We start from the raw sequence: 20,037 nt of genomic DNA, 5'->3' as shown, positions 1-20,037 counted from the left end.
GCGATAGCAAACGTGCAAAGCGAAGCTGCATATATGAACCCAGCTGCGTACAGCTTTCTTGTCGAAAACGATATGGCCAAAAAGAGCGGCGCTCGAGAGAACACAATTGAGCGGTGTGTTCGGAAGCACAGCTGTCGGCTCTTCGCCTGCAATGCTACGGTGTGGCGCAAGGTCCTCAGAAGCCGTCATTGTCTTCTCATTATATATTTTACTGTGATATCTAAAAGTAGGCCGGGAACACTACGCCGCAGCAGTAGTTGACTGTGTTGCGGTGGACACGCTATACCAGTGATTAGATGTGATGACGATGATTTAATGGCATCCCCTTTGAAACAGGACGGTGACAGTATACTAGCCTGTTTGAGTTCCGCAGGTATGATGTACATGGTTTGCATTCGAGCATTTTTGTAAACTCCTCTTTGGTGATCTTTCACTTCCTCAAAATTTCCCTATCTACCTTGCACCGCTATCGGCGCTTGTAACGGATACGGTCGTATCAATCTCTTCCCTGCTTTTTTTTTCCACCAACACTCTAAACGTATCTTGCTTATCTTGACTGCAACTACTGCCGACCTCTGCTGCCATCTGCCAGCAAAGGCTACCGATACAAGAAGCAATCGGTAATTTACTCCTTCAGAACCGTCCAACACAGGAAAATGTTGAAGTAACGTGATTTTACACCTATGTTGGGCCACTAGGGACACCCTAGCAAAATATTGCGGAAGAATGTTAAGCTGTCTCGCATTTTCTCAGTCTTCCCTGAAGTATCTGTGTACGGACGGCAACGCTCGCCCTGCCACTGTAATTCGGCCACTGAAGCTATGAAGCGAACACGTGACATTTAATCACGAGAGCAACGCCAAACTTACTGAGCTTTAGGAAACCTGTGAATATTACATTAAATTCTGAGGCTTTATGTCCCAAAACCAAAATTTGATTATGGCGCACGTAACTGTGATTGTTGTGGGTGCTGCATAGCACTAATTTCTTCTGAATACGCTGGCCGTAAATTATGCGGCTTGCAAGGGAGTCGTTGGTGGCTCCGAAGTTCAATCTTTTGATTGGCGATCAATGCAGACGGCACTGCAGCACTAGAGATCGGCAAAATACTTCACTGCAATAGCTATTATAAAATCTGATTAGGTCATGCCGGCTATATGATTTACTGGTCATTAGTCGGTTTTTTATTACTTTCTGGTTGCTTTTTGGGCATTATTGTCACTAACACGCCAATATGGGTGACCTGTTGGCGTTTTTGTTCCATTTTTCAGGTTAGGCTAGCCCTTACAGACAAAATATTGCCATGACACAGCGACTCTGCACGTGTGGTAAGTGAAGCTTTCTTGCGCCGCCTGTCGACGTCAAAATTCTACTTTCTGATTTTAAGTTCTGTAAGGCTTCCTGCTGCGTGCAGCTATGCGGTACCGTCCCAGTTTGTAACTTTCGAAGTGCAAGTATTTGTGTTGAGGCCTTGCATATACCAGATGTCCCAGTTAACTTTGACCAATATTTTAAAAAAAACCGAAGAGCTCTAGAGAAATCGTACCGACTGAATAGTAGCCGTAGTCCTGTGTTTCATCATGTAGTTTTAATGAATTACCTTTAATTAGAGAACCTTGATATTAGTGCTTGAATCGCAAAAATGCAAATTCCGAAGTTGTAGGGCACGTAAAATAACCTATAAATCAAGCATTTATTTCGTGCTGCAATGTGCTTGGTTGTTCTTTCAAAGAAACAAGAAAAGCCGGCGAAATATGCAATAGATGCGCGCCGCTACAAGCGCCTCCAAGCAACCTTTAAATATTGTACGGCTGCACTCGTTTATCGCCGCATCGTACAAGGCTTTGTCATGTAGGATGGCTCGAGAGGTTGCGCCACCTAACTCACGTGGTCCGATAAGCGTACACTTTTAGACAAAGGTACACCCTCTGGGGTGTATATTTGCCACACAACAATGATCACCTGCCTTTCTTGCGTTTCCTTTCTTGAAAACGCCGCGCCCACTTCTTTCCTGTCAGGAATGCTATGTCCTGCTGATAACACGCATGCCGTTCGTCACTGTGAAGTAGCGGTCTCGCAGCGTTAAAGAAAGGAAATGCGGACAAGACAGATGACGTTTATTGTTGTGACAAAAGGCTGTTGCAATTTTGCTTAAGAGTGTAGACAAAGGTACACCCTTTGGGGTGTATATCTGCCACACAGCGATAATCGTCATCTGCCTTGCTTGCGTTTATATTCTTGAAAATGCCGCGCCCGCTACTTTCCTGTCGGGATCGCTATGTCATGCTGATAACGCGCGTGCCGTTCGTCACTGTGAAGTAGCGGGCTCGCAGCGTTAAAGAAAGGAAATGCGGACACGACAGATGACGTTTATTGTCGTGGCAAAAGGCTGTAATTTTGCTTAAGAGTGTTGAAAACGGTACACGCTTTGGGGTGTATGCCACACAACGCTAATCGTCATCTGCCTTGCTTGCGTTTCTTTTCTTGAAAATGCCGCGTCCGCTACTTTCCTGTCGGAAATGCTATATCATGCTGATAACGCGCGTGCCGTTCGCCACTGGGAAGTAGCGGGCTCGCAGCGTTAAAGAAAGGAAACACGGACAAAACAGATGGCGTTTATCGTTGTGTGGCAAGATACAACCCAACTGGTGTAATATTGTTTTAGAGTGTATCTGCGGACGCAAGAACGTTGGGCTCCATCCTGAGGCACTCGGGTTAGCTTTAACCTTCGCGTGCCATAAAACAAAGCTACAAAAGAAGTTGAACCAATGTTTAAAAAAACAGAGCGCAAATAAGCACGAAAAAAGGAAAAAGGCAGCTCTCGGAAGAAGCCAAAAGAACTACTCAGTTCATTTCAATAAACTATAAACCAAAAGCACGCAAGGCGTCTAAGCCGCCCACAACGAAACATCCAAAGGTCCAACTGGTTTAGCTATTCACCCTTTCTGTCTCTTGAAATCCGGAAAAGAGGCAAAACAAAGCAGCTTTTTACCTATTTCTTTCTCTGTCGCAAGCTTTCTTCATGTAAGGATAGGGTGACATCATGAAGATGCGTTAAACAGCCACGTTTTACACCAGTTTTCAGTGGCTATTTTCCACTGCCACTTATAGCACGGGTTGAAACAAGTCACCATCTGAAGCAATACAGTACTTGCTTCTTTCTAACACTTGTGCTGTTGCAGCTTTGACCACATTGGAATCTCGCGGCAGGCTCTGCTTCTTTTAGCCTTTAGAGCGTCTGGTATGGTATTTTACTGCTACACACGTGATCTTTCACGTAGCCCTACAAGAAGAAGTTCAGCGGTGTTATGTCCGGTGTTATTACAGGCCGGGGTACAGGTACGTGCCGGCAAATCCACTCTTCAGGGACATGCTTGTAGAGCCACGCACGATACTGACAACTACGTGCAGCAGCACCATCGTGTTGAAACCAGATTTTCCGAAGGTGCGCAAGTGCAACGTTGCAACAGACGTCGTTCACGATGCCTTCGAGGATGTCGTAGACGTAACGTTGCGTCGTTGGCGTGTTGCCAAAAAAGATGGGCTCGATGATGTTGCCACAAACATGATTATGTGTGGAGTTTTATGGCGCAAGGGCCAGGTTTGGCCAAAGAGCGCCAAGCCAATGGTAATTATACCAAAGTGAAGCAATATATTACGAGCAATGAATGTTATGGGGCTGTAAAGGGGCCTAATAGGTGGCCACTTTAAAGTGTGTAAGAGCTACATGTAATAAAACTATGACAATGACTATGAAGTGCGCCAAGGACGCGAAAGCTGCATTGTAAAAGACTTACGATGTACGATTGGTCATCTGGTTAAAAATTGGGAAAGCACTACTGTCCTAACAGAGTCCTTGAAGCTCAAGGACCTGAAGGTGTGTGCTGTCCAGAACTACTATCATACCAGCATCCTCTAGAGAGAGGATGTGCTACGGTACTATTGGGCTATTATTATGCAGTACCACATCATTCAAGAAACCTAGGACAGCTTTGGTGGTAAAAAGGGGTTCTTTGCCAATAAACATACCAGGATGGAGAGGGAGACAATAACGGTATGCTAGAGGAAAATGTTTCCTTCTTTCTCTTTCGGCTTCCCGACACTCCGCGAGGACGTGGAGGACGGTGAGCCTTTCACCACATCTACCACAGGTAGGAGGTTCGTTGCCAGTAAGCAGAAAATTGTGAGTACCATATGTGTGTCCTATTCTGAGTCTACAGAATAGAACATCATACCGTCTTGTTATTGTAACGGGGTGCAAGAAACCTATCCTTGGCTTAATCAAGTGCAGCTTATTATTTGTTTCTTTGTCCTACATGTGTTGCCAGTAGCTTCACAGTTTCGTTCGCAAGAAAGGCTTGAGGTCTGTGGCAGGAATAGCAGTGGTGGAGTTACCAGCTTGGAGGTGTAATTGATGTGGCCATTTGGTCAGCCAGCACACTGCCTTCGATGTATCTATGACCAGGGACCCAGCATACTGTCACATATCTACGAGGCAAATAAATATTGCACAAGAGACAGTAAAGCTCAATGAAAACATTATTTTTGGTTTTCTTAAGGAAATTAGTGCTTTTACAAGACTTAACGAGTCCGTGAATGTGATCGCTTTCTCTAGTTTTAATTTCTTTATGTGTTTTGCCGCAGAAAGTACTGCGTAGGTTTCTTCGGTAAAAATGCTTGTATAGGGGTTCAGTACACCTGCTTCAGAGAAAGAGGGTCCAACAGCCGCGTAAGACACAGCAGCATGCGATTTTGACGCGTCGGTGTAAAATTCGGGACAACAGTACTTCAATTAGAGCTGATGGGAATGCATTCGTATTTCAAGCTCTTGCGCGTATTTCGTAACTCTTAGAAAGGATATATCATATTCTATCACCTGCCAATCCCAAGGCGTTAGCTGCTTCGCTGGAGGCATGAAGTGGTGTTCTTACAGTGGAACATCCATTTCCACGCTAAGCTCCCTCACACGGAGTGAGAAAGGCTGTCTCACAGAGGGTCGATTATGGAAAAGTGCAGTACATGTCGAATCGTTAATAGTTTCACAACATGGATGTTCAGGATTAGAGTGCACTTTAAGGAACTATGTGAAGCTGGCGTAAGATCTCTGCAGATTGGGTGACCACTCATTCGATTCTACATATAAGCTTTCAATGGGGCTAGCTCTGAATGCGCCTGTGGCCAGACGGATACCCAGGTGGTGGACGGGATCCAGCATCTTTAGTGCACTCGAGGCGGCAGAGCTGTATACCATGGCGCCATAGTATAACCGTGATTGAATGAGGCTCTTATAAATATTCATTATACACTTCCTGTCGCTACCCCATGTTGTGTGTCATAGTATATTGAGTAAGTTCATTGTTGTTAGACATTTAGCTTTGAGATATTTTATGTGCGAGATGAAAGTAAGCTTAGAGTCAAGTATTACAACTAGAAATTTCTGTTCTTTGTTGAGAGATATTTGTTGTCCACCCAGTTCCATGCACGGTTCTGGAGCCAGGCCTCTCTTTCTTGTAAAGAGAACACATGAACTTTTGTGGGGGTAGATTTTAAATCCATTTTCGTCTGCCCATTTAGATATCTTGTTCAATCCCTGCTGTACTTGTCTTTCGCACACTGCTAGGTTAAAGGATTTAAAACCTTTTTGTATGTCATCTACGTAGACGGAATAAAATATAGCTGGTGGTAATGAAGTGCGGAGTGTATTCATCTTAACTATAAGGAGTGTGCAGCTGAGCACACCTCCCTGGGGTACACCTGTTTCCTGTATAAATGCACGTGAGAATGCATTCCAGACTTTCATGTGGAAGGTACGATTCGACAGTTAACTTTCTATCAGGTTTAGCATATTGCCACGGATGCGCATTTCCGACAAGTCTCGCAAGATCCCGTATCGCCACGTTGTGTCGTACGCCTTCTCCATATCGAGGAATATCGATAAGAAAAACTGTTTGTGTAGAAACGCGTCACGAATATTCCCCTCAATGCGCACGAGATGGTCGTTTGTGGACCGATCCTTTCTGAAGCCACACTGGTAGGGATCAAGTATTTTGTTCATTTCAAGGACATGTATGAGTCGCCGGTTAATCATTTTTTTAAACAGCTTACAAAGGCAACTAGTGAGAGCTATCGGGCGGTAGCTTGCCGCTGACGAAGGATCTTTACCTTGCTTCAAAACGAGGACCACGATCGCTTCTTTCCATGCAGGTGGAAGATATCCAGCAGCCCAAACAGTATCAAAAAGTGCAAGTTTTGACAGTTGTGCGTCAGTGTGTACGTTCTTAATCATGTCGTACATTATTTTATCGGGTCCCGGTGCAGAGCTGTTGCATACGATCAAGGCAGCTCTCAGCTCGGCAATGCAGAAAGGACGGTTGTACGGTGCGTTTTGTGGGAATTTCCGCTCAAATACCTTACGTTCTTCTATTTGTCTGTATTTGTTGAAGGATTTTGAGTAGTGTATTGAGCTTGACACATGCTCAAAGTGCTCCCCTAGGGTGCCTGCCTGTTCTTCTAAGGTATTCGCTTAATCGTTCACCAGAGGCAATGGATTTATTTGCTGCCCTTTTACCTTCCTTACGCCATTCCAAGCTTTCGCCTCCTGTGTGTACGAAGTTATACCTGAAAGGAATCTTGCCCAGCTTTCTCTCCTCGGCTGACGTCGTATCCGCCTTCCCTGCGATTTCATGTGCTTAAATTCAATTAGATTTTCTGTATTCTGTGATCTGCGCAATATTCCACATGCCTTATTCTGCCTTTTTTGTGCATTTCTACAATCGTCATTCCACCAGGGAACATGTCTTTTAGATGAAGCACCATTCGACTGCGGGATGAACTTTTCAGCAGCATCACAAATAAAAGCGGTAAAGTATGCGACAGCATCGTCTATACTAAGATTGTTTATAAAATCGGGTGATAATTGAGTTGATTCCTTAAAATGCTCCCAGTCAGCCGATGCTAATTTCCATATGGGAAGACAGGGAGGGTTGTCATGCTGCGTTATTAAGTTTAAAGTTATAGGGAAATGGTAACTTCCAAATGGATTATTCATCACATTCCCTTCCAGATGAGGGAGAAGGGAAGCGGAGCCTATTTCTAGGTCAATGGATGAATATGAATTGCGTTGAATGCTGTAATATGTTGGTTCCTTCTTAATAAACAGGCAGGCACTAGAGGTCAGAATAAAGTTTTCAGTAAGTCGGCCTCGTGCGTCGCAACGCGCGTCTCCCCACAACGTGTTGTGGGCGTTAAAATCGCCCACAAGTATGTAGGGTTCCAGGAGCTGTTTTATGAGGTTATAGAAATCACCTTTTTGGAGGTGATAGCTTGGGGATATATATATAGTACAGACAGTTACCAACTTATTGAAAAGAATCCCTCTAATTGACACTGCCTCGAGGGGCGTCTGTAAGGCTACCTGGCAACAAGCTACGGACTTGTCTGCAAGGATTGCTACACCGCCGGCCGAGGTGTTAGCCTCAACACGGTCCTTGCGGAAAATGATGTACTGTCGGAGGAAGTTTGTGTGTTGTGGTTTTAGGTGTGTTTCCTGTAGACACATCACTTTTGGATTGTGTTTGTGGATAAGCTCTTGCACATCATCAAGGTTCCTAAGAAGACTTCTGACGTTCCATTGAAGTATTTGTGTATCCATATTGGAAGTAAGTAGGTGCTGTGTGTACGGAAACGGAAGCGATGGCTTAGATTACAGAGCTTTTTCGAGGCCCTATAATCGGGGTTTTGCCCTTTCTGAAGCGTTCGAGGGAACCTTGCCGCTCCTTAGGCGTTTGGTGCGCCTTGAGGGCAGGTGTAGTGTCCATTGCCTCTAGTGAGCCTCCGGACACGTGCTCTTGCGAGCGAGAAGTTACCAAGGAAGGTCCCGCCTTGGAGGGCAAGGCCCCTGCGCCCACCAGCCCGGAGGTCGATGGGGCTCCCTGGGGGATTTGGCTGCACCGGCTGTTGCCAGCGCTGGAAGGGGGTGGGGAGGTTGGGGCAGCCTCGGCTGCGCCCACCTTCGGGGTAGATGGTCGCTTCTGTTCGGTTGGCGGAACAGCGCTAGCTGCAACCACCGCGGGGGCAGACGGCGTAACTGCCGACTCACTGCTTGTGGGTCGGACAGCCGCCGGAGGCCGTTGTGACGCTGCCCCCTGACGCGCCAATTCGGCAAAGCTGCACTTAGGCAGGTATGACACCCGCCTACGTGCCTCCTTGAAAGATATGTTTTCTTTGACTTTGATTGTCACAATTTCTTTTTCTCTTTTCCAAGACGGGCAGGCGCGAGTATGCGGTATGATAGACATCACAGTTTACGCAATGTAGAGTGTTCTGGCACGTTTCAGAGGAATGTTCATTGTTACTGCACTTGTCACATGTCAGCCGGCCTCGACAGTTCCGTGAACTGTGGCCAAACCTTTGGCACTTAATGTATCTAAGGGGATCGGGCACGTATGCCCTGGCACGAAGTTTGATATAACTGGCCTCGATGGACTCGGGAAGGACACTTGAACCAAAAGTGAGTATCAGGTGTTTCGTCTTTATCTCTTTACCATCTCGCCTCATCTTAATTCCTTTAACATTTATGACATTCTGTTCACTGAAACCCTCCAAGAGTTCAGCTTCAGTGAGCTCTAGCAAGTCATCGTCCGAGACAACGCCGCGGGTAGTGTTCATAGGGTGGTGCGGGGTGACTGTTACTTGGGTCTCCCCAAATGACACAAGTTTCGGCAGCTTCTCATACTGCTTCTGATCTTGGAGCTCCAAAAGGAGATCGGCGCTTGACATTCTCGACACCTTATATCCTGCACCGAAAACTTCGGTCAAAAACTTGGAAACAAGGAACGGTGAAATGGATCGCACTAGTTTGTCTGGTTTTGCTGAGTGAATTACGTGGAATCGAGGAAAGTTATGGACTTGTCGTCTGAAAAACTGAAAAACTTCTTCGGTGTGCCCTAGTTTCTGAGGGCGATCAGGTAGTTTAGGAAAAGCACGTTCCATAAGTAATGTTGGGTTTTCGGCCGCGATGCCACCCACCCACCATGGAGCCCAACAGGGGGACGTGACAGAAGTTCCTGCTAGAGAAACCCTGCCAACGCCAGCCGTACATCGCTGCTATAACCAAATACAGCATAACGAAGGCTGGCTAGCCACACAAGGTTAACCCTTGCCGCCGGGAAACTAGGAAGTGAGGAGAAGTGAAGACAGGAAAGATGAAAAAGGCGACAAAGAAAGAAGATTGGAGAGGGGGACAGGAAAAGGCGACTGCCAGTTTCCCCAGGGTGGGTCAGTCTGGAGGTGCCGTCTATGTGAAGCCAAGGCCGAAGACGTGCGTTGCCTCCGCCAGGGGGCCTTAAAGGTCCAAACACCCAGCATCGGCTCAACCTCCATGATCACATTTTCCCCAGGCACGGCTAAACCGCGCACGGCTTCACGCCGGATGGTGCAACCCTCGTGTGCTCGGGTACGTGGTGTCGCAGCACACCAAACGCCTGCTGACGCAGACGCCCCTGGGGGGTTGCCATTAAGAATACCGCATCGCACACGAATTGGTAGTGTGTTGGTGCCATCCAGGGGTGATTCCTATCATCCAGAAGTGCGCGTTGTGAAGATTAACTTGTGCGGTCTGGAGAAATTGGCCTCATCCGTCGAAAGCACGCGAGTGAGAAATTTCAGTTCTTCATCTTTTGCATAAATCCATTGGCAACGTCAAGTCTATTTTCAAAATCTCGGTCTTGAGGTTTTTGATAAAGATGTACATGGTGCGGGTGAACATGATCTTTTTTTAACATCCTCCACACTGGTGACCTTGAGGGTCCGTCCTGCGCACTGTCGTCGCGCACACTACCGTGAGGGTTCGACGCAAAAAATGCCAAAACATCCGTTTCCGCCTCTTGGACTACCGTCGCAGTTCTGTGTCATTTTCTTGTGAAGCTACCCATGTCGCAAAAGACTTCGTACGTTCTAAGTATTGTTGACAAACTAAGGCGTCCTCCACAAGGCGACATCCGGAAAACACGGCTGCCTTGCTCTTGTCGCCGTGCGCCACCCCCAGAGCCTCGTGGCTCTGGGGGTGGCGTGGTCACTGGCGTGGTGCCGTTGAAATCTTCCGTTGTTATCTACGCACTGACACGTGAAGCAAAAATGATTTACGTAATCGACAACAGAACATGCTGGCCCTTTAGATCCGGAAAAACGCATTGGATGGACATAGCCTCCGCAACGTTTGTTTCTATTCCCAAGGGAACAAACAGAATATACGTTCCGGGCGCGCCCATCTACAGAACAAGATGCGTGCGAAAAATAACACTCTGAAGTGCTCCGTCACGGTTTCCCGCCTTCGAAGTCCGCCTTCCCCCTCTACGCTCCGCTACGCTTATCAATGTGTCAGCGACGTGTTCTCATGATGCCGCGACAATCACATGGCGTGAAGCTCTGTATCGGGCTGCCGCCGCTACTACAGCCGTGTATCCATGGCTATTCGCTTGGGAGCGCTAGAGAAGCGGCGCGTGAGCATGCATCTGTTTGAAATTTTGCCTATTTTGGGGGTTCTTGTGTTTTCTTGGAAAACACAAACAGCCACACTTCAGCAACAAATAAATTCTTTATTAGGAGGTTATTTGAGGTGCCCTACAACATTTCAATTGACATGCTTGCGATTCAAGCAATACTTAAATCGTTCGGTAACTAAGAGAAATGAAATAATACTTCGTGATGAAAAAATACTGGCTTTAAATGCACAAGACTACGACTACTATGCAGTCGGTACGATTTCTTTATAGCTCTTGGTTTTTTAAAAGATCTTGGCCCAAGTTAACTGGGACGCGAGGTATAACGTATGACTCCTTAATAACGTCAACTCCAGACCAATATTGTGCTAAAATAGTAAAGTGATGATGGCTTCGCGTAGGTTGTTATGGCAGGTTGTTTATTTTGACTGCAGATGCATAGCCTTTGTAAGATGTATACGGGTTACCCAGCAGACTTCGAGTGCTTGCACACATGATAAATCCAATGCTTGGGAACTGGATAACTCCAATAACCGCACATATAAGGGAATACTTGTTTGTCAATTATTAATAGGACACACTTACTGTACTCATTCCTACCTCTTGACTGGGAGGGATCCTTCAACTTCTAGTAAGTGCGGCAATAACCTAACAGTGCCACATGCTCTTATTGAATAGCGTGCAATAGACACCCAGCCCTTCACCCGGCATTTTTCCTTAACAAAGAACCGTTTTTTAATCTAAGATAGTCCTATAGGTTTTAGGTGAAACACACACTGAAAATCATTCTGCCAGGTAATTTTTAGCACGTGATTAACAGCCCTTGTATTCCAGCGCTCTCTTCAACCTCTAATGTCACTGTTATGTTTCCTTATGTCATATGTGTTTAACGAAACGCAACTGATACAACCCACATCACTATCTAGAAAGTGTCATTAATTTATTACTCTATGTTTTACGCTATTTACAGCGGCACTCTTTAAGCCTTTTTACATCAATGTCATACCTATCGTGAGCAATTAATTGTCCACGCGATCCACAATTCATCGATAACATTACAATTAGTCGTGGTGCTCTTTGACAACACCTGTGCCTTGCACCATATAACACCACACGTCATCAACTAGGGACACTGGGTCGGCGTAAGGCACTATATAGACAGACTAAAAACGCCTGCAGTAGGCAAAAAATGCTAATCGTATTCAAAAGGCAATAAAAGATCAGTGGAATCATGTCATCAATTTCAAATAGATGATACGGGATTTAAAGAAGCTACTCAGCGGATATTCTTGTACAACCACTCGAAAACATCATTTGAAGTTCTGCACACTTCGCTGAGCTCAGAAAAGAGTCTGAAGGGGTCAAGAAAACACAATCATCCTTGGTATGTATCGGCGAGTCCACCAGGATGGTGGTTGCAAAACCGGGAAGATAGGACGCTAACAGTGTTATTTCGTTCGTGAGCCGAAAACTGTTTCAGAGTATTACAGGTTAGTATGCGACGATGAGCCAGCAAACAGGAGTTGTCGACTGCAGGAGTGGGCAGTACTGCGAGGAACTGTGCTGATATTCCCTGTGGCATCCCATTATAACGGATCCCCTACAACGGGCCCAGAACATACGAATATGTTCATCGCTTCTGCGAAGCCAACGTATCTTCCAGCTGTCACGGCATTGGGAGTTGACAAGACTGTATCGTTACGGAAATCACAAGAAATAACGAAAGCCCAATGAAGTACTGCGCAAGAATGAAGAGCAAATTGGACAAAAGTCAAAACGCTGTGTTACCTCGACTCGTGATGAACCTGCACCTCTGGTGTTACCTGAACTCTCAAGGCCAAACTCGACACATAAGGGACCACATCGGGCTGTGAAAACCGCTACCCAACAGGGACAGTTAGAAACTGCTTAGTATATTGACTTGAATGACATTGTAGAGTCAGCCTGAATAGCCAACGTCTCCATCCGAGGAGTATCAACATTTTCATCCCAAGTATCCTAGCAGCAGGGACTAAAGCAGTGTTGAGGGGAGTGAAGTGATCTGAAGAAGATTGAAAAGAAAAGGGATGGTTTCGGGGAACACAAAGAAGAAATGATTCTCAACGAAATACTTTAGATGTCTTCCCTGTGCTTACGATGTGCTATATCATTAGAATGCGATGGCTGGTGCGTTTGCAAATTTTTCTGTATGTGGGTGAATTGCAGCCAGCAATAAATTACTGGTGTGGTAGAAAGCGTTACACTTCCGTTATGCGCGAAGATTCCTGTTGTTTTTGGAGAACTGTACGTTACACCGATTTCGCGAGAATAAGGTGCGTGTGAAGTGTAATGCACGATGAAAAAATTGTGGGCTAAATAAGTGATTTGCGTGTAATTACTGAAAACCCATTTTCTCCGTATTTTGAGGCATTTTGCGAAGCACTTAGTGTTCAGTTACTGTTTGTATAAAACTCAGAGTGGCATGGACTTCATATATATATATATATATATATATATATATATATATATATATATATATATATATATATATATATATATATATATATATATATATATATGTCAGTAATACGCGGCCAACGCCTCAGACTGTGTTGCTTAATCAAAAGCTATTGCAACTTATTGTGCAACTGCTCGGGCGAGACAAGTTTGCTAGAAATTGGGCGTTCATTCTACAGGGTCACACATTACCTGCTCTGATTTTTTGTACTTCCTTTTCAATAGGACGCAGTCACGTGGATTTACACTTGGGTGGAGCCCCGCACGCCTTTTCACTCAGTTGACTTAGGAACCTTAGGTTATCGAACCACTAGCTGCATTTCACTGGGTACGGAACGACATGAGATCGCTTGAGCCAACTTGTCATAGTTTACGTAAACCTTGCAACAACTTTTGTATACGATGGGCCAAATCATCCGAGACTCAGGAGACTTCTCGTGAAGTGCGCTCTATGCATGCTTCTTCCACAGACTGATAGCGATCAATGAAGAGAAGACGCGGGTGGGAAGAGTTAGTAATTTAAACCGAATGAAAGTACAATCCTTTTTCTTCTGCGCAGTACCATTGATGCTGGTGGCTGCGTGGTATATTCGTACCATTCCGGTGAATGCTGCCCCTCCTTACCTCAATGACAAGGTAAGTGGATTGCAGGCTTTATGCATCGTGACACAATTAACGCTTCCAGGCAGACGAACCACCCGCCAGACAATGTGGCAATATAGGCAACGTTCAGTGTTTAGGTGTCTCTGTATCGCATAGCATAATCTAAAGAACTCAAAATAATAAATTATATTTATTAATTTCTGTTTATTTACCATATCTGCCGTGAAATTATGGCATTAGAACAGCGGGAGCAATAGAAAAATAGACAAAACTACACTTAAGAAATAAGAGCAGAAATAACAATAAAAAGAAAGGAATTACATGTATTTGCGACAAGTTAGAATTGTAGATGTCATGGATCCAGCAAGTAAATGTGAAATTTCTTCCAAGACATGCAACAACTCACTGGAGCAGTTTGTTTCACGTAAACATTGCATGAACGAAACGATCAATTTTTAAGGTCGTCAGGGAAACAGTTCCATTCGCAAGTTTTTCCGACATGCTTAAAGACAAGCAGGGTGCGTGGACCACCCACTCAGAATTCCGCCTGCAAAGTATGAAAGCAAAACAGGGCCGCGAATTCAGCTGAAATTTCAAACGCAAGCCAGTGCGCCGTTCCTCTCGGTGGAGCCCCGTTCCAGTCACAGTCAAGGTCACATGCAGAAATGCCTCTGCGTAAAAAAAAAAAGAACGCAACATCTCCAACGTCATTGAGCATGGTGGTATGAGCCCTGCGCAAGTATGATACTAGTCTTTAGATGAGGAACGAAGTAGGTTCTACAGTTGAGATAGCAGTGTTTAGTAATCTCGTTCTAGGTGGAGGGCTTGTCCCTATTCTCTGGGGAGCCGCCTTCCGATTCATCGGGGGTGCCGCGAAGGGTGAGTTCGCGCGCAGCTCTCGCGAGCCGACTCGTTGAAGTAGGGAGGAGCACCCTCTATCTCACCCTGACGTGCGGGCACCAAATAAATGATGTACTGCGCGATTTCCTTGCCCCATGAAATCTGAGGTCCTATTTGGAAACGGTGCCTTTTTCAAATGCTCTAACTGCAGACCTTGAATCGCTATAGATAACATGCCGTGAGCTATCCAGCAGGGCTAACTGGCGAATAGCTGACGAGACACTCTTACAACTAAAACGTCAGTACATTCTTAAAGTTACAATCACTTCTTCCAGTCACAGCCCATGGTTGACCTCGCATGCAAAACCATGCACGAACATAAAAAATCGCTTGTATTAAAAAGCAAGATTCTCAGATTCTTATGGCGATTGGGAAAATTGTATAAAGCAAGCAAGTTTATGCAACACAGAAATAGTAATGTACGTGGACGTTGTGAAGAAGTTACAGGGTTTCATAACGAAGTCGATGAAGGGACGAGGGTAGAGAATAAAGAAGATGGCTGACACCATAGCCTAGCCCTACTGTGTGTTATTACAAATTGGCGCAGCCACATTTTTTCTGTGTGGACATTCAAGTCGAGATGTGCGTGGACTTCATCATTGGATCAAATCAATCCGGTGGCACCCGCATCTTCGCTGCGACGCCTCAAGATGAAGAGGAACAAGCTCTTCCGGAAGCAGTGAGCACTGACGCATTTGTCTCCTATATAAGCGCTAGAACGAAGCTCACTTACGATGATTTAATTCAGAAAGAAAAAGTGGAGCTGAGTATGAAACTTCAAGATTATGAGAAGTTTGTGCTGACTCCAATTGCACGAAGCCTGCTACCGTTGCTTCGTCTGACAGTGGCGTCAACCTGCTCACTAAGTTTCTTGAATTTCAACAGGAACAGAACAGGCAGCAAAATGAATTAAGGCGCTTGCTTGTAAACGTGACTGAAAGAGGGATAAATAGGTCGAGTCTCGAATACGTGAAGCTAGACATGTTTGATGGAGATCCCAGTAATCCCGAGTCCTGGCTAACGTTCTATGAATATGCATGCAATGAAAACTACTGGCACAGTGATGAAGTTAAAGTGGAAAACATGCCACTGTTCCTGTCAGGAACTCCCAAGAGTTGGTACGAATTGCGTGTCAACGCTCACAGCAACAAGCCATGGAGGGAGTGGAAGCGGAATTTTCTCGGTTCTTTTGAAGAAAACAAGGTATTATTTTGGGATCAAGCTATCGCATTCAAGTACAGGTCCGGGTCTGCACTCAGCTATTTTTATGAGAAAAGGCTACTTCAGCTGGCTGACTCAGCCTTGCCCGAGAAGTCTGTGGTTCCGCTTATCATTCATGGTTTGAGTCCGGAACTTCAGAAGCAAATAGAAGTGAGAGGGCCAAAAACGATTGAAGAACTTCTGCAGGGAATGCGAAACTTTTACCTACAAGACTCGGGACCCCAGCGGCAGCCCATGATGCCTGTTGCTAGGTGCCCAAGTGCCACACGAGCTGATGAAACACGCCCGCTTGCAAGCTGGAAGTCTACCGCTTCACCTGTGTCCTTTTTGACTGACCAAGGAGGCTCAAGCCAACACGAAGAGTCAGATGCTGGGATAAAAAACTAAATGAAGACAGCTTCCGCTTACGCCTGAAGGCACCAAGAGAAGCTGTTTATTTGTCGCATGCAAACCTTTTGTATGCATCTGTTTTGTTATTGGAAAGGAAAGGAGCGCGTTAGTTGACAGTAAAGCAAGCATCACAATTATATATGCCCGTATTGTTGAGACTGAGAAAGTACAACAGGGACGGGCTGTGGAAGCACATTGATACGACGGTAGGCGAGATATTCATGATAAATGGACATGTTTAACCATATCCTGTCTCCAGGGGCGTAGCCGGGGGGGGGGGTGGCTTATGGGGCTTCAGCCCCCCTCCCCGAAATTTTATTCGTGCTGTCCATGCACCGCCGACAAAAGCAACCCCCGGCGCCGGAAACCATTCTGGATTTTATCTAGAGCGTCTTTTTCACGCTCGAAAAGCCATTTCACCGCGAAGCTTGTGAACTCGGGCTGAATTTCGCGGCAACGCCCATGCACTGGGAGTAACATTACGCAAGCAGCCCCATCCGAGCACAAAGTTTCAAGGATGTTTTCATGGCGAACGGGCTCGCCGCGACATTTCGCGGAGGCCGCGGAATCTACACTCTATCAAGGAATTTACGGAGCGCGTGGATATCAATTCCGAAACTTTATGGGTATAAAGTTCTCATAAACTTTTGATGTGCAAGGTGCACTGACATTTCCAAACGTGTGCTTTAGATTTTCAATTGCGGAACTTTGTAAGTTTAATGCTCCCATAAATATTTGACGCCAAAGGTGCATTGACTTTTCCAAAGTCGCACATCAGGCCATACAACGACACAAGCCAAATCAACACACTTTCAGACAAGTTGACAAAGCCCGCAGCGAGGCCCGATGAGACGAAGCGTTGTGGTGGTTCATTCGTGCCGTCATGTCACATAAAAATTTTTTTTTCACCTGCGCCAAAGCATCCAGTGAAGACACTCAAGCCAGCCAAGAACTACGTTCTTATTTATTTTTTCTACTTTGACTTTTAATCGCGAGGACACATTGAGACTTCAATTCTTTTGTTCTCGCTCCCCTACCCGCGCGCTGCCAGAGCCAGCCAGAGCGCATGCGTTTTTCTCGTGTTGCCCCGACCACCACGCGGCGCACGTCGGTGCGCGTTCGGTTTTCTCTGGCCGAGTACATTTTCGCCTGGCAGGGCTTTGGACGCTTTCTAGCTAGCAGACGAGAAAAAGAAACAATGATCGCTAGCCGCCATCACTGTGGGGACTCGACGGATTGCAACGCGTTGGCTTGAGCGCAACCTCTCCAGAAAGTCTTGTCTCGCTGGTGTAGGATACCGAGCAGTATGCGCATGGTTCTTGGTGGACCAAGTGTCTCGTGTTTTCTTCGCATTCTATTGTGACCAACAAACTTTGCGTTTCTTTTTCGTTACGGTGCCCCCGCCCCATAAAAGGAAAGAAGAAGCGTTGTTGCGGTGCAGCGAATTGTCGCATGGTGAAAGTGCTATTTTGTTACTTCTTTTGCGGAAAGTAATGGGCCATGGCACGCTTCATCTGCCGGATACTCTTGTTATATTATTGCGATAGCAACTATATGCACACTCTAGGCACATTCCTGCCGTCGCCGTCGCCCTCATGTTCCGCATAAAGTCGAAGTGCGATAACATCGTGACCCCGCGCCGCATGCTGTATGTGCGAGTGGAAGCGTATGGGGGTGGGGGGGATGGGGGAGCCGACGATAGTGGCTCAGTCTTATGTGCGCAAGGGAGAAAAGTGAGGAGCAAGCGCGCCGCCTTCCGTCGCGCGCGATACATCGGGGCGAGTGGATGGAATGGGAGCAGGATCTAGGATTCTGTGAATCTGTGATTGCGCCACATGTTTATTTGCCTTGTTTGACGCATTATATAACGTGACTTTTTCTTAGATACGTAGATTTATTGGAGACTTACTTATACGTATGTTTAAATATCTTGTCGCGAGGTTCTGTGTATACGTGTAGTGAACTTCGTTTCCAGTGGCACTTTTTTGCCCTTTATCAAGCTGTATCTTCGCATTTGTATATTCCATTGCATCTTCGCATTTCGAATGTACGAGGGCGTGTCAAATGAAAGGCAGCCTAACCACCCCGCGCAATTATGGTTCTGTTCATTATCTGCAAGGGCTGCGCGTAGCACACACGCATCCCGCATTTACAAAAGTGACACGCAGGTGTGAGAATAAATGTTCTTTAATGTTTTCATACACTGGGTTTAACATGGTTGCGTGCCGTAATGGACTCTCCAGAAGTGGAGCAGTGTGGTGCCGTCAGGTTTTTGACAGCTGGAGGTGTTTCCAAAAGAAATTAGTTGCCGTATAGTTGCCATGTACATGGAACATTGCATTTCATTGGCCACTGTGAAGCGTTGGAATAAACGGTTCAAAGAAGGACGTGAAATTTGCAAAGACGATCCCAGACCAGGCCAAAGCCATCGTGCAATCACCCCTAACAAAATTGCAAAGGTTGATGAGCTGATCAGACAAGAATGGAGGATAAGCATCGATGAACTGGCAGAACATGTGAACATCAGTCACGGTTTCGTTCATGGCATAATTCATGAACATCTCGGTTACCGGCTGTTGTGTGCGCAATGGATGCGCAAGATTTTGAACCACCGCCAGAATACGGAGAAGATCAGCGCTGCATTTACTCATCTGATCCGGTATACCAATAAAGGTGATGCTTTCTTATCTGCAATTGTGATCGGAGACGAACCATCATGCCGCTACTAAGAGCGTGAAACACGACGGCAAAGCTTACAATGGAAACATTCAAATTCACTTTCCCCGAAGAAAGCAAAGGCCGTTATTTCCGCCAGAAAGGTGTTGTTGTCTTTGATTTTTCGATCGTCAGGGGCCATTACTGATAGAATATGTTAAATCTTGAGAGTCTATCCATTGTTTCCGATATTGCGAAACGCCGGATCGGCTGCGTGTCGCAATCAAGAACAAACTACGTGGAAAATTGACGAATGGGGTCACCTTGCTCTACGACAATGCCCGTTCCCACGTCGCTGATGTGGTAAATACAAAACTGGCAAAGTTCAAGCGGGAAACGCTGCAAGATCCGCCATACAGCTCAAACCTGTCGCCTTGCGACTTCGACATCTTGGGGCAATCGAAAAAACAGCTCAAGGGAACCAGATTCGACTCGGACGATGTCGTGAAAGTCAGTAGCAGACGTTTTCTTTCTTTCTTTCTTTCTTTCTTTCTTTCTTTCTTTCTTTCTTTCTTTCTTTCTTTCTTTCCTTCTTTCTTTCTTTCTTTCTTTCTTTATGGATTTTCTTTCTTTAGGAGCTTTATGAGACGGGAATTGCGTGACTCTTTAGTCAATGGGACAAATGTCTAAATGCTCATGGGGGCTACTTTTAATTAAAGTACCCCGTTTGTTATATATTCGCATTGGCTCACTTTCATTAAACTCGCCCTCGTATATTCTGCAGAACTCCTGCTTTTTATACGTAGTCTCTGTTGCGACTATAATTTCGGTGCAATTACTCACGATACACGACCGGTGACAGCTACTGCTGCGTAATACATTGGAACAAATGGCAGCGTCATTGAGATTTTTCACTGGCCGTTGCATATGTACAAGAATGTAAACAAGGATCTTGAATGACAAAGTGTCATTGACATATTTGTCCTCAACTTGTTCATTTCATGGCCTTAACATTTTTCATATCAGCGGCATGCACTGCTTTGCTGGCTTCGAACTGATGTAGTTCTAAAGTTGGTGTGATATTTTTCTTACTTATTAAATAGACAAAATACATGGAAGCGTTGACATCAGTTATGTTCGGCACAATTTTTGGCACATTCGAGTATATTCCTTTATGAAAAGAATACATATTTTACTTTTATTAACAGTGCATAGCGTTCAACAAATCGTTTGCAGCATCTTTGGCAATGAAAATGCAGTTATTATTTGTGTA

General features: G+C 45.6%; 1 protein-coding gene across 3 annotated transcripts in view; it reads left to right on the top strand.

Moving 5' to 3' along the window:
- The first annotated feature begins 236 nt into the window (after positions 1-236).
- LOC142587369 (lipase member I-like) overlaps positions 237-20,037 on the top strand; it is a 151,200-nt gene continuing 131,399 nt past the window's right edge. For all 3 annotated transcript variants that reach the window (XR_012829502.1, XM_075698319.1, XM_075698318.1), the window contains exons 1-3: positions 237-373; positions 1,272-1,328; positions 13,555-13,631. Coding sequence is in view for 2 of the 3 variants with exons in the window: in XM_075698319.1 (XP_075554434.1) it covers positions 1,304-1,328; positions 13,555-13,631 (102 nt within the window). In the remaining variant the exon portion in view is untranslated. The remainder of the gene's footprint in view (positions 374-1,271; positions 1,329-13,554; positions 13,632-20,037) is intronic.

This window comes from Dermacentor variabilis, chromosome 7 (assembly GCF_050947875.1).
Source record: "Dermacentor variabilis isolate Ectoservices chromosome 7, ASM5094787v1, whole genome shotgun sequence".
Classification (NCBI taxonomy): Eukaryota; Metazoa; Arthropoda; class Arachnida; order Ixodida; family Ixodidae; genus Dermacentor; species Dermacentor variabilis.
The sequence above is the reverse complement of the archived record's forward strand: the minus strand, read 5'-3'. Positions and strand labels throughout refer to the sequence as shown.